This window comes from Bubalus kerabau, chromosome 1, assembly GCF_029407905.1.
Source record: "Bubalus kerabau isolate K-KA32 ecotype Philippines breed swamp buffalo chromosome 1, PCC_UOA_SB_1v2, whole genome shotgun sequence".
NCBI lineage: Eukaryota > Metazoa > Chordata > Mammalia > Artiodactyla > Bovidae > Bubalus > Bubalus kerabau.
Genome location: NC_073624.1, coordinates 185,422,791 through 185,437,291, shown reverse-complemented (window position 1 = coordinate 185,437,291; position 14,501 = coordinate 185,422,791). Strand labels below are relative to the sequence as shown.

General features: G+C 53.3%; 3 protein-coding genes across 3 annotated transcripts in view; 2 read left to right on the top strand and 1 right to left on the bottom strand.

The window, feature by feature from the left end:
• Window positions 1–13,774, top strand: part of FBN3 (fibrillin 3) — a 69,337-nt gene extending 55,563 nt beyond the window's left edge. Inside the window, exons 55-65 of the mRNA XM_055542222.1 lie at window positions 266–400; window positions 558–683; window positions 1,780–1,986; window positions 2,797–2,922; window positions 3,502–3,624; window positions 3,796–3,912; window positions 7,934–8,062; window positions 8,153–8,272; window positions 10,186–10,420; window positions 10,979–11,129; window positions 13,442–13,774. Coding sequence (XP_055398197.1) covers window positions 266–400; window positions 558–683; window positions 1,780–1,986; window positions 2,797–2,922; window positions 3,502–3,624; window positions 3,796–3,912; window positions 7,934–8,062; window positions 8,153–8,272; window positions 10,186–10,420; window positions 10,979–11,129; window positions 13,442–13,774 — 1,802 coding nt within the window. The remainder of the gene's footprint in view (window positions 1–265; window positions 401–557; window positions 684–1,779; window positions 1,987–2,796; window positions 2,923–3,501; window positions 3,625–3,795; window positions 3,913–7,933; window positions 8,063–8,152; window positions 8,273–10,185; window positions 10,421–10,978; window positions 11,130–13,441) is intronic.
• Window positions 1–14,501, top strand: part of TIMM44 (translocase of inner mitochondrial membrane 44) — a 369,417-nt gene that overhangs the window by 255,699 nt on the left and 99,217 nt on the right. The gene's annotated exons all lie outside the window — the stretch shown is intronic.
• The window catches only part of RPS28 (ribosomal protein S28), a 239,358-nt gene that overhangs the window by 179,836 nt on the left and 45,021 nt on the right, over window positions 1–14,501 (bottom strand). The gene's annotated exons all lie outside the window — the stretch shown is intronic.

Sequence of the window (14,501 nt, the reverse complement as noted above, 5' to 3'; positions counted from 1 at the left end):
GTTTCAGGGTCAATGTTCCAGGGACCATGGTGAAGGTCATACAGATTCAGAGACCCTGATGTGGGCAGGGGATGCAGGTGTTTGGGGCAGTCCTGACCATCCCCTCCCACTTGACTTCCCAGGAAGTCTGGGACAGGTAGGGGAGGAACGGACAGTGGGCAGTGCTTTGGGGACCTCTCTGGGAGGCCACTGGAGGGTGGGAGAGTCCAGATTTTCACAGCCTGGAGCTGAGCCATGAGCATCTTCGATCCATGGTCACCCACAGATGTGGACGAGTGTGCAGACGGTGAGCAAGACTGCCACGCCCGGGGCATGCTGTGCAAGAACCTTATTGGCACTTTCGCCTGCATCTGCCCCCCAGGCATGAGGCCCCAGCCAGGCTCCGGGGAGGGCTGCACAGGTACAGAGGGCTTCCCCAACCCATCCCATCACAGACAAGAGAGTTCAAAGCCAGAGGGCATCGGGCAGGCAGACATGGACCCTGGAGGTGGAGGCCAGCTCTGGGGACTCTGGCCTCCCTGCCTCCCTGCCAGCCTGCCTTATGCCTCCCGCCTCAGATGATGATGAATGCCGTGCCCAGCCCAGCCCCTGTGCCAACGGCCGCTGCATCAACACTGTGGGCAGCTTCCACTGTGACTGTGATGAGGGCTACCAGCCCAGCCCCAGCCTCACCGAGTGCCAGGGTGAGCGTGACAAAGTCCCAGTATGGCACCACCACCCGGGAGTTTCCTGAGGTGGGGACAGGGTTGTGGGCACTGAGGGGGTTACCCAGCCAGTCCAGACACATGTGTTCATCGCACTCCCCCAGCTTCCCTTCGTCCCATCAGTCACCCCCCCGAAAGATGAGGGCATGTCCCCACTGCCCTATCATTATACCCAGGAAGAGGCCCTCCCCAAGTTCACCACTTCATGGGGCTAAACCTGGAGGGCGACCCAGTGGTACCAGGTGTCCAGGCGACTTATCTGTCCTGCTCCCCAGTGTCCTTGTCGCCTTCTCTCTCCATACTCTCTGCTCCTAGAGCACAGTCTCCACCCCTCAGCTTCAGGCCAAGGGGGTGTATCCAGTTGCCTCCCGTACCACCCCAGCCTCCACGCCCCCCAGATGCAGCTCACCCCAGAACAAGTTCAGTACCTGCTCCCTGAACCCCATCTCAGTGATGCCCTGCTTCCCACCCAGACCCCCAAGCCAGCCTCCCCAAGTAATCTGATGACCTTCTCCCCACCTCCGTGGACATCACCTCTCTGCTCTGGCCCCACTGTCTATCCTGGAGGCCGCAACCTTTTGCCTCCACGCTACCCCTTGACCATCCGTTCTCCCTGCGGCCAGAGGGATGCTGCCGTTTGACCTCAGGAAGCCGCCCACATCTGCAGCCCAGGGGGCTACCCCTCGGATTTGGGGTCTCTAGTTTCTGCCACAATCCAGCCCCAGCCGCCAGAGGGCGTTTCACAGCGCTAGGCCAGGGCGAGAAGGGGGCGGGCAGACTTCCCTGGTGGTCCCCTGGTTAAGACTCCACGCTTCCACTGCAAGGAGCTAGGGTTTGATCCCTGGTTGGGGAACTAAGATCTTCCATGCTGCGTAATGCACCCGAAGCGGGGGAAAAAAAACCACAGTGCTGGGCGACCACAGTTTAGAAGCCGCCACGCAGTGGACATGCGCAGTTGTGTTGGAGATGCTGGAACCTATGCGTAGATTCTCAGCACCGCCAATGCCCTTGGGGAAGGGGAACCTGGATGGATGGCTTGTTCCTCCTGCCCGTCATCTCCACCTGTTCTCCCCAGACATCCGGCAAGGGCCCTGCTTCTCTGAGGTGCTGCAGGCCACGTGCCAGGCTCAGTCCAGCAGGGGCGAGGCGGTCACCAGGGCCGAGTGCTGCTGCGGGGGCGGTCGCGGCTGGGGCCCCGGCTGCGAGCACTGTCCGCTACCCGGCACGTCTGCCCACCGGAAGTTGTGCCCCCACGGCTCGGGCTACACTGCCGACGGCCGAGGTGGGTACTGTTCTCTGTCGTGTGCCTGTGCCGCAGCCAGTGTTAGTGTGTGTGAACCAGTGTGTATGCATCTCTGTGCCGGCGGGTGGGTGGACCAGTGTGAACCACAGCCCGTTCGTCGCTCTGTGGGTGTGTGTGCGTGAACTTGGGTGGATGGGTGAGCAGGTGTGTGAACCAAAGTGTGTGTGTATGTGTGTGTGTGTCCTTTGTTCTGGGTGTGTGGGGGCTCCTTAGTGTGTGAGAGTGTGTGAGCTGGTGTGCATCTCCTATGAGTGCAAGCTAGTTGAGCATGTGAGCTGGTGTGTGTTATGTGTGCGAGCATGTTAGCATGTGTGTGTGCGTGTGCTGGTGAGAGTGGGGCTGGGTGGGGAGTTCACACCAGAAAGTGGATGAGAAGGAGCTGGTTTCAGGATTCCGATAAGCATCTGTGAGGATGGGCACATGTGTGAGCGAGTGTGCGTGTCTGACCCAGAGGAACCCACGAGTGTGTGCCCTTGTGATTCTGTAGGAGCATCTAAGCAGGTGACTGGCATGTCCGTCTCAGCTTCCATGTATGTGTCTGGGGGGTCCTGATGAGGTGTTGCTGGTGAGGCTGTGTGTCTCCCACCCTGAGGGTTCTCAGCATCCAGTAGGAGGAGCTTCATAAGCCTGAGTGTGGGGATCACAGGGACTGGGTCTCCAGCTCTGGGGTGCAGGGCGGGGAAGCAAGGGCTGGCCTTACCTCCTAGGGGAGTGCTGGTGGACCTGAGGGAGGTGGCGTGTCCCAGTGACCAAGGTGGGTAGCCCCAGCCAAGCCCTGCTTGTCCTCAGATGTGGATGAGTGCCGTGTGCTCCCTCACCTGTGCCCTCACGGTGAATGCATCAATAGCCTCGGCTCCTTCCGTTGCCACTGCCAGGCTGGGTACGCGCCTGACACCACTGCCACAGCCTGCCTAGGTGAGCCCCCCGCCCCTTTCTCTGAGCCTCTCCTTACAGCACCTGGCACACACTTCCATGAAAAAACCAAGTCCAGAAAGCAAAGCAGCTTCGTTTCTTTCCTCCACCCCACTCTATTTGGGCCGCTTTTCTCCTGTTATTTGGTGCATCCTAAGATTTTCAATTACATTACATATTCAATTACATACAATTCAATTACATACAACCCCTGCAATTGTATAGCAGGGGTTCATCTAAATCAGGGTCAGCAAACTCCTGCCCAAAGGCTGAATCTGGCCCTCTGCTTGTTTTGTTAATAAAGTTTTATTGTCACACGGCCATGCCTGTTTGTCTTCTCACACTGTGGCTGTTTTTGCTGCTACAAAGGCAGAGTTGAGTAGTTGGAATTAAGACCACAAAGCCAAAAATATTTACTCTCTGGCTTTTTGCAGAAAAAAATGCTGGTTCCTTGGTTAAGCCCACAGATTCTGGTTGTCTAGGGTCTGGGAAAGAGGCCTCAACTGGGCCTGGGTGGAGAACCCCGCCCCTGAGTCCCCAGGAATGTCTGTCTGACCCTCCTGAGTGCTGTGTCCCGTCTAGATGTGGATGAGTGCAGCCAGGCCCCCACGCCATGTCCCTTCCTCTGCAAAAACACTGAGGGCAGCTTCCTGTGTGCCTGCCCCCGTGGCTACCTGCTGGAGGAGAACGGCAGGATCTGCCGAGGTGACATCCCTCTTCCCACACCCACGGCCCATGGGGCTCTGTCCCTGTCCTCCCCAGGGGCTCCCCCTCCCGCTGCATGGGGTGAGCTTCCGTCTCCAGGGCGTCTCCCCTGGGAAGCCCCCAGCCCCGGCAGGCCCTACCCTGAGCCCTCCGGGACCTTCTGTGTCACAGACCTGGATGAGTGCTCCTCCAGGCAGCACAACTGCCAGTTCTTCTGCGTCAACACCATTGGTGCCTTCACCTGCCGCTGTCCCCCCGGCTTCACCCAGCGCCACCAGGTCTGCTTTGGTGAGTCCCCTCAGCCCTCCCTGGCAGCATGACCCCAGCTTTCACCAGATAAGAAGCAAAGGCACAGTGTGGGCCAGATGTCAGGGACACAGGGGTGACCAAAGTGCTTGTTCTGTCGCTGTTTACATCCTAGTGGTGTCTTGGACCTCAGTCTTCTTCCTCGCCCTAGGAACCTAGGAGGCCACCCTCAGGAGTCTCTCTGACCTTGGCCCAGGACACCTACCCTCACCTCTGGTGTGCTGAGTCTATCCCTTAGGGCTTCTCCAGGCTGCTCCTAAAAGCCAAGGGGCTTATACAGTCCACACCCATCACTTCTTAGTGTCTTGTGACCTGGGAGAACCAGATCTCCCCCAAGGGCTGAGCCCAGTCACAGGTGGCTTTGTTTGGGCTCCCATGAACTCAACTAACAGATACTGAACACCTGTGTACTAGGCAGTGCTCTAGACCAGAAATCAGCAGACTCCAGCCCCCAGGTCAAGCCCAGCCCCCTGCTAGCTTTTGTCAATAAAGTTTTATTGGCACACAGCCATGCCCATTCATTTACATGTCTGTGGCTGCTTTTGCTACAACAGCAGAACCTAGTAGTTGCAACAGGGTAAATAATATTTCCTACCTGGTCCTTTACAGAAGCAGTTTGCTTCATCCTGTTCTAGACCCCAAGGGTGTAGGACATGATTCAGTTATACATAGGGCAGTTAAGTCCCTAAGTTGTGCCCGACTCGTTTGTGACCCCATGGATTATAGCCCACCAAGCTCCTCTGTCCATGGAATTTTCCAGGCAAGAGTACTAGGGTAGGTTGCCATTTCCTTCTGCTGTTTCTGTCCCAACCCAGGGGTTGAACCTGCATCTCCTGCATTGGCAGGTGGCTTCCTTACACTGAGCCACCTGCCACACATGTAGTGCACACATGTACACATGTACACCACATGTGTACGTATACACATATCTATTCTTTTTCATATTCTTTTCCCATATAGGTTATTACAGAATATTTAGTAGAGTTCTTTGTGAATATTTAGTAGGTCCTTGTTGGTTATCTATTTTCTTTATAGTAGGGTGTGTATATTCGGAGAAGGCAATGGCACCCCACTCCAGTACTCTTGCCTGGAGAATTCCATGGATGGAGGAGCCTGGTGGGCTGCAGTCCATGGGGTCACTAAGAGTCGGACACGACTGAGCAACTTCACTTTCACTTTTCACTTTCATGCATTGGAGGAAGAAACGGCAACCCACTCCAGTGTTCTTGCCTGGAGAATCCCAGGGACGGGGGAGCCTGGTGGGCTGCCGTCTTTGGGGTCGCACAAAGTCAGACACAACTGAAGCGACTTAGCAGCAGCAGCAGGGTGTGTATATTAATCCCAAACTCCTACTAATTCATCCCTCCCCCTTGCCTTTTCCCCTTCAGCAACCATAAATTTTTTTACCGTGTCTGTGAGTCTGTCTCTGTTTTATAAATAAGTTCATATATGTCATCTTTTTAGATTCCGTATGTAAGTGATATCATATGATATTTGTGTTTCTCAGTCTGACTTACTTCACTTAGTATGACAATCTCTAGGTCCATCTGTGTTGCTGCAAACAGCATTATTTCATTCATTGTAGTATTACTAACCACAGTCACCATGCTGTACATTACATCCCATGATTTATTTATTTTTAACTGGAAATTTGTACCTATGACCCCCTTAACACCTTTCACTCACCCCCCTCCCCCAAAACCCTTCTCTAACAACCACGAGTTTATTCTCGGTATCTGTGAGCTTGGCTTTCTTATTTTGTTTTTAGATTCCATATATAAGTGGGATCATATGGCATTTGTCTTTCTCTGTCCAACTGATTTCATCTTAGCAAAATACTCACAAGGTCCAACCAACCATGTTATCATGAACAGCAGGATCTCCTTTTTTACAGCTGAATAATATTCCATTGTACATATGTAACACATTTTTCTTTTTTCGTCTGTCTTGGACACTTAGGTTGTTTCAGCTCTTGGCTATTCTGAATAATGCTGCAATGATCATGGGGCTGTGGATGTCTTTTCGAGTTAGTGTTTTCATTTTCTTTGGATAAACACACCCAGAAGAGGAATCACTAGGAGGCCTACAATTTTAAAACAGAATTAATGACAAGCCTCATTGAAAGTGGAAATTTGAGCAAAGGTTTGAAGGAGGTGAGCCATGTGCATATCTGGTAAAGGAGTGAGCATTTCCAGCCACGAAATGACAGGCTTTCCCCTTTTTCTGTTGTTGTTGTTCAGTCACTTTCCCTCCTTCCTGAGGTGAGCACACTTAACGTGGCATCTGTGTGTGTGCAGCTGTACACGTGTGCACACAAAGGCTTAGAATACCCAATTCCTCCTGTACCCAAGACAGCTTCTAGGTTCCCACAGATATTTGCCTGGTGTCGAGAATCTTCATACTCAATGAAGAAGATGTGCTACATGTATGTGTATATATATGTGTGTGTGTGTGTGTGTGTGTATATATATATAATGGAATATGACACAGCCATAAAAAAGAATGAAATAATGCCATTTGCAGCAACATGAATGGACCTAGAGACTGTCATGCTAAGTGAAGTCAGACAGAGAAAAGCATATACCATATCACATCACTTAACATGCAGAATCTAAAATGTGGCACAAGTGAACCTATCTACAAAATAGAAACAGGCTCTCAAACATAGAGAACAGATTTGTGGTACCCAAGGAGGATGGGGTGGGGGAGAGATTGATGGGGAGTTTGGGATTAGCAAATGCAAATTTAGTACAGAGAATAGATAAACATCAAGGTCCTATTGTATAGTGTAGGGTATTCAATATCCTATAATAAGCCATAATGGAAAAGAATGTGAAACTGAATCACTTTGCTGTATACAAGAAGCTAACACAACATTGTAAATTAACTTCATTTGAATAAGGTAAATTTTAAAAAATTAAAAAGTAAGGACTTTCCTGGCAATCCAGTGGTTCAGACTCTGTGCTTCCACCACAGGAGGTGTGGGTTCAATCCCTGATTGAGGAATTTAAGATTCCACATGCCACATGGTGTGGCCAAAAAAACATTTTTTTTAATTAAAAAAAATTTTTAAATGATAAAAGAATCTCCGAACTCAAGGAAGCCCAAATTAGGATTCCCCTAAGAAATGTGTGGTTCATTCTGCATGATCCTAGTCCCAGTGCAATTTACCACTGTGGGTCATGACCACCATGCCAATGTTGCCTGGTAACTAGGTTGTCTTGGCTCAGGCTGCCATGAGAAAGTATCATAGACTGGGTGGCTTAAAAAACAGACATTTATTGCCGGCTCTGGAGGCTGGAAATCTGAGATTAAGATCTGGTTGTGGTGAGGCTCTTCCTGGCCTCCTCACGTTGTGGAGAGAGAACAGGAGTAATCTCTCTGATGTCTCTTACAAGGGCACCAATCCCATCATGAGGGCCCCACCCTCATGACCTTATCTAACCCTAATCACCACCCAAAGGTCTTGCCTTCTAATACCATCACTCTGGGGGTTAGGGTTTCAACATGGGGATTTGGTGGTGGTGGTGGGGTGGGTGGGGACCCACACACATTCAGTCCATGACTCTGGCTGATATGCCACAATTTTCAGGTTTCCATGAGGACAGGGTGCAGTGGTTACCCCAGGTCATTTTCCCAGAGAAGGAAAAGGATCTTTGTTAATTTTATGTTGAGCACTGTCCCAGTGCTTAATGTGATTAGATTAATTTAATTCTTATAAACACAATGAGGTAGATATTATCATCTCTACACTACAGCTGGTAAAGCTGAGGCACGGAGAGGGTAAGTCAGTTGCCCTAAGTCACACAGCGTTGAGGTGGTAGAGAGTCAAACGAAGTCCTATTTGTGTATGATCTCAAATGTTAGTGACGTTTCTGTGAAGTGGGCACTGTTCTGGATCTCCTTTCACAGTGGGGGAAACTGAGGCCTCAGAGAGGTTAAGGTATGTCTGGAACAGTTGATCAGGTGTTGCCCCTACCACCCTATTCTCTGTCCTCTGCAGACAATGACGAGTGCTTGGCCCAGCCTGGCCCATGTGGTACCCGTGGGCGCTGCCACAATGCCCCAGGCAGCTTCAGCTGTGAGTGCTATCAAGGCTTCACCCTGGACAGCTCCGGTCATGGCTGCAAAGGTAGAACTGGGCTTGGATGAGGTCTAGGCCCTCGGGGGTGGCCCTGGGGGCTGCCTGGCCAGACTCTTGTCCTCTTTCTCAATCTCACAGACGTGGATGAATGCAATGGGCCTCATCGCTGCAAGCATGGCTGTCAGAACGAGCTGGGGGGCTATCGCTGCAGCTGCCCCCAGGGCTTCACCCCACATTCCCAGTGGAGCCAATGTGTAGGTGAGTGGGGGGCCTGGGAGGAAGCTGACCCCCAACTAGAATCTGTCCAAACTTGGTGACTGGGAACCACTCCCAGGGCAGGATGCTGTGATAAGCAAGACTACCTAAAGGTCTGATGGGCTGGTTTAGAAGTTAGTTGAGTTCCCTGCTGCTGGAGAGGCTAGGGAGTCAGGGGTCTGCAGAGCCAGGGTGGCAGAGTGGTAGTCATTTCTCAGGGAGTGATAGTCTGGAGAGCTCAGCGGAGAGTCTGAGATGTGCCTATGATCACTGAGAAAGTGTGCTGGGATTGATTAGTAATGTCTGCCATGGATGTGGCAATGGAAATGGGTGTGTGTATGCTACATCTTTTGTCGTACCTGTTGCAGACGCCCTGAGTTTGAGGGACTAGTCTTCTGCCTTCCCTCCAGCCTTCCTCACTGCACACTGTTCTTTGCTGCTCCCAATAACAGCATCATCCTCAGCTCTCCTCTTCCTTCTCCCCTGCAGTCTAGCCTTTACATTCTACCCACGTGGGGATCACTCTCCTGTGACCTCTCCATCACCTTTCCTTGGCCTTTGCCTTCCACCTCCTCTGCTCTGGGTATCACTGTCTGCCCCTCCCGGACTCTCCACTCACTGTGACAGCTTTCTCTGTCCTGCCACTACCTCCAGCACTGCCTTCTCTCTGGCTCCTCCTCCTGCCCCTCCTGGTGGGTCCTCAGCTGAGTTCTCCATCTTTTGCCCTGTCTCACGTGTTTGTTGTCCCCTGGGAGCCCACAGGTCATCGCCTCATTGGCCAATCCCCGTTTCTCAGCCTGTCTCCTGCTCTGCATACTTACTCATTCATTCCTTTGGCAATGGTATGCCCTGGACCTGCCTTATTCAGGCCCTATGGATGCAGAAGTGAGCTGAGATCAGACTCCATTGCTGCCCACTTGTTGTCCAGTCTCGAGGGGGAGACAGGGATCAATTATGTCAGTGGTTCTCAACCAGGTGCCATTTCGAAGTGTCTTGGAGATACTTTTGATTATCACAACTGGGCGCTGGGTGCTCCTGGCTTTTAGTGGGTGGACAGCCACCCAACACAGAGAATGAAATGGCCTCAAACCACAGTAGTGCCAAGGGGGGAAATCTGTTCTAAGAACATGCCACTATTTAGGAATTCCTGGGAAGTTTTTTGGTTTTGGGTGTTTTTGTTTTTTTTTTTTCTCTTTCTCTTTTTCCAGCCACACTGCCCAGCATTTGGGATCTTAGTTCCCCAACCAGAGATCAAACCCATGCCCCTGTAGTGGAAGCATAGAGTCTTAGCCACCAGTCCACCAGGAAGTCCCTAGGATTCCTTGGAAGTTTTGAGAAATGCTTCAAAGGAGAATCACGGGATCTGGGGTGGGGAGGTGAAGTATAGGGGCCTACAGACCTAGTCTGAGGACTCACAGGGAGCTTGATGGAGGCTTTTTTTTTTTAATAGCTTTATTAATTTATTTATGGCTATGATGGGTCTTCATTGCTGTGCAGGCTTTTCTCTAGTTGCAATGAGTGGGTTCTTGTTGCAGTGGCTTCTCTTGCTGCAGAGCATGGGCTCTAAGGCCTGCAGGCTTCAGTAGTTGCAGCACATGGGCTCAGTAGTTGCAGTTCTGGGGCTCTAGAGCACATAGGCTCAGTAGTTGTGGCACACGGGTTTAGTTGCTCAGCCATATATGGGATCTTCCTGGATCAGAGATCGAACCTGTATCCCCTGCATTGGCAGGCAAATTCTTTACCACTGACCCACCAGGGAAGCCCCCCTATGGAGGTTTCGACATTGGTCTTGGGCTTGAAGAAGGAGCTGGAGTTGCTTCATGGGGACGGGAGCAATGCAGGTGGAGGGCTCAGGAGATATGAAGGTGGCCCCCCGCCCCCCACCTCCCACCGTCTCTCCCCCTCCCCATCCACAGATGAGAACGAGTGTGTCCTGTCACCCTCGGCCTGCGGCAGTGCCTCCTGCCACAACACGCTGGGTGGCTTCCGCTGTGTCTGCCCCTCGGGCTTTGACTTTGACCAGGCCCTTAGGGGCTGCCAGGACGTGGACGAGTGTGCGGCTCGGAGTGGCCCCTGCAGCTACAGCTGTGCCAACACCCCCGGTGGCTTCCTGTGTGGCTGCCCTCGAGGCTACTTCCGGGCTGGGCAAGGGTGAGGGGCTTGAATGGAGTGAACCCAGAGCCCCCCATACCCCGGGAGTGCACACACACTTGAGGCCCCACATGCAGGCAGGTATATACATGTACGCTGAGAAATGGTGCAGAGGCCCAACAACACCTGTGGATGTGCATACACAAGCTCACACCCCACTGTAGTGTGTCATTGTCCTGTACACCTTCATGTGCTCAGTGCTAATATACTCGAGTGTGCACAGGGCTCACACCTATGCCAACATGCCTCGGTACCCTTGTGCATTCCTGTATCCCAGTGTGCACATGTGTGCAAGCTCATGTTGACAGGGTGCATGCAGGCTCACACACACACACACGGGTACACTCGGGTGTATATTCACACCTCTGCGTGCACGCAGGTTCACACTCACACCCACATAAGTCAGGGAATGCACACACACATGTAGGTGCATGCAAAGACGCACTGGCACACTCATCCTCGTCCCCATGGGCAGTGTGGCTCCAAATGGAGTGTGGGGGGTGGGGTGGCTGGGGATGTCCCACCAGCCTGACTCACCTGCCCTCTGTCCTGGCCAAGGCACTGTGTCTCTGGCCTGGGCTTCAGCCCCGGATCCCAGGATGCCCCAGATGAGGGGGAGCCACTGTCACCTGAAGCCTGCTACGAATGCAAGATCAACGGCCAGCCTTCTCGTGACCGGCCACGGCGCAGCGCTCGTAGGGACCACCAGGTGCCACGGGGGGTGCACTGGGCATGGGGAGCAGCCAGGGGATGGGCAGAGATGAGCACAGACTCCAGGTCACAGCTGTCCCCCGTGTCATGGTGCCTGCCTGCATCTTCCTGTACTTTCTCAGCCCAAGGATTCCCCTTGGGAGCTCTCTGGGGGACACAGGCCCCCCAAACACCCCAACTTGCTCCCACTGACAAGTCAGACCCTTCCCACACAGACCCTGGGTGTAATGCCTCCCAGGGATCCTTTCCATGGCACTTGGATGCAGGAGAAATGTCTTGAGCCCCCAAACCTGCCTATGCCCTGGGACTTATCACCTGTCACCTCCTGGCAGGGACAGCCCTCTCTCAGAGTCCCTCTGGGTTTAAGCACCAATAACCCTCATAATAGCCAGCTTAACCCCTTCTTCCCTTCCCCTCGTTCAGACCCTCTGCCTCTGCACCTCTTTCCAGTACCCATGATGCTCCTGGAACTATGCCCAGGCCTCCTGAACCCTTCTTGTCTCTGGAAATTGCAAGGGTCTCTCCCCACTCCCCACTACACTCTCAAGAACAGCAGAGCAGTTCTGCAGTTTAGCCTCTCTGTCCCCTGGGGCCACTCCAGCCATGGCCCTGACCCCACCAGGGCCCTTTGTAAGGAGGATGTTTTTGTCACAGATTCAGCTTGCTTGTCCTTCAGCTGAACAGTCTCTGAGGCCACTTCTGGCCAGTCTTGCCACCATCCCCTCTAAGGCATCTGAAAGCTAAGCATTTGTTGAGCACCTGCTGGATACATGTGCTGCTCCAAGCACTTCCTTTGCTTTTCTTTCTAGTTGTTGTTTTCCCCTTTCTGGGAAAAACCATGTGGGTATATGCCCAGGAGGCCTGGGCATAGTTCCAGGAGCATCATGGGTACTGGAAAGAGGTGCAGAAGCAGAGGGTCTGAACGAGGGGGAGGGAAGAAGGGGTTAAGCTGGCTGTTTTGAGGGTTATTGGTGCTTAAACCCAGAGGGACTCTGAGAGAGGGCTGTCCCAGCCAGGAGGTGACAGGCAACAAGGCATTTGTTGCCATTATTTTTGTAAGATTCACAGGGATAAGGCCCAGTGTGTCGGTTTTGCCACTGTTTCACCAGCCCTTGGAACTAAGAGTGACTGGAGTGGTTATCAGGGCTTCTAGCATGGACCCAAGCAGATGTAGGCAGAAGCAGGCTGGGTCTTGTGGTTTTGCCTGCAATACCCATGGACTGCCAGCAGGTGTCACTAAGAGTGCATGTCTAGCAGCACTCCTGGTGAAGGGCTAAATCTCTGGAACTGAAAGGCGGGGGAAGGGGGGTCATGTACAGGAATAGCTTTCACTTTCAGGCAACAGCAAAACACCCCCATCAGCATGTAAATTAGGCAGAACAAACAGCTCTGCCCAGAGCAAAGGAGACGAAAACACAGATAACCTCCTGTGGGATTGGACACATCACCCAGCCAGGGTCAGCCTGCCATTGAGGTTTGCTGGCTTATTCAGGGGTCCTGTCTGGCTGCCAGGGCCAGGAAGCTTTCAGAGGAGCTTAGATAAAGAGGGTTTTGTCATCTGCACACAGCGGGGCTCTCAGAGAGCCCAGATGCAGGAAGTGCAGCGGGCCTCCGGAACTGGAGTGATGCTGGGCAGCACTTCTGTCTGGCTCCTCTGTGTCTCTGTCACTGTGTGTCTGGGGCTGGCTCTTGCTGCAGTGCCCATGGTCATAACTCTAGCCACCCCAGACAGAGTCTTTTCCAATGAGTTGGGAACATCAGATGTTCCAAAACATCAGAGTCTTCTCCAATGAGTTGGCTCTTCACATCAGGTGGCCAAAGTATTGGAGCTTCAGCTTCAGCATCAGTTCTTCCAATGAGTATTCATGGGTTGATTTCCCTTAGGATTGACTGGTTTGATCTCCTTGCAGTTCAAGGGACTCTCAAGAGTCTTTTCCAGCACCACAGTTGGAAAGCATCAATTCTTTGGTCTGGGTATCTGACGGGGAATCCTCTATTTCTTCCATCCAGACTGGTAGGGATCCAAGTAAGGTCCCTCGGTCGAAACAAGGGGTCTGAAGTCAGCCTGCCTCCCGCTCTTTGCTTTCCACCTGGGAACCAACCTCCACCTTCACCCTCTGTCTACAGCCCAAGCTGACCATTGACCTTGTGGGTGGAGGGCTAGACAGAAGTCAAGGGCATTGAGTGGTCATTTTTTGCTCCACTTTAGAGATTGGCTGAAAGTCTCCTCTCGGCCCCTTGCCTCCCCCATACCCCTGCATTCTGATTTCTCCAAGCCCCTGCCATCATCCACCTGGTCTTTCTCCCCAGGAGACCCTGGCCAGCCTTGACACAGAGGCTCCGCTGACCTTGGGACTGAACCTCTCCTGTCTGGGCCAGGCCCAGCATATCTTAGAGCTGAGGCCAGCGCTGGAGAGCCTGGGGGGCCGCGTCCGCTACGTCATTGCCCGCGGCAACGAAAGAGGCTTCTTCCGCATGCATCATCTTCATGGTCTCAGCTCCCTGCAGCTGGGGCGCCGGAAGCCAGGGCCTGGCACCTACCAGCTGGAGGTTGTGAGTGTGGGCGAGCCCTGGGGCACCCAGCCAGAGGGGCGGCCAGGGGGCCGAGCCTTGCGGCTGAAGGTGCAGTTGCAGCTGCTATAATCCGGGGGTTCCCACACCTCCCACCTGGCCCCAGGCACCCCCTGCAGCCTGATTTTCAGACTCACCACCTGGGCACTGCCCCACCCCTGCTTCCTTCCATGGGGTTTTGGGGAAACTGATGTCACTCTGTTTGCTATGACCCACCCCCGCCCCGGGAGACCCTAGTGACAAGCCCTGGACTCGATGGGCCCCAGGGTCCCCATGTGGTCCTCCTCTCCAGAGGTGGGAAATTTGGAAGGCGGGAGGGTTCGATCCCCTGCAGCAATGGCCAACCAGGTGGAACCCCAAAACTCAGGAAGAGTGAAGTGCTATCCTCTGACCTCAAGCGAGCCCAGCCTCTACCCGAGGGACCCCAACACTGTTTCCTGGAGACAGCTGGCAGCCGCAGCTGTGTGCCCCCTCCACTTCTACAGCCAGGGTCCAGGAGGGCCCTGGGTTTCACTGTATCTGGTCAATCTCAGGCTGAAACTTCTGCACTGCAGGGGGGGCTGGCCCCCAGGGGGTCGGGAGGACATGGGAATGGGTGGTTGGGGTGGGCCTAGGGCTCGTCCTTTCCAGCAGAAGAGCCCTTGGGGCCCCAGGCCAGTCACTGATGTGCAGCCATGTTCATCATCCCCACGGGGAACTGGGCTAAGGTTCTGAGGATACTTTCATATCAGAAGCAGAGACAACAATAAAGTTATTTTGGGTTAAGTATGTCCCTTGGCAAGTTCTGGCAGTGGAAGCT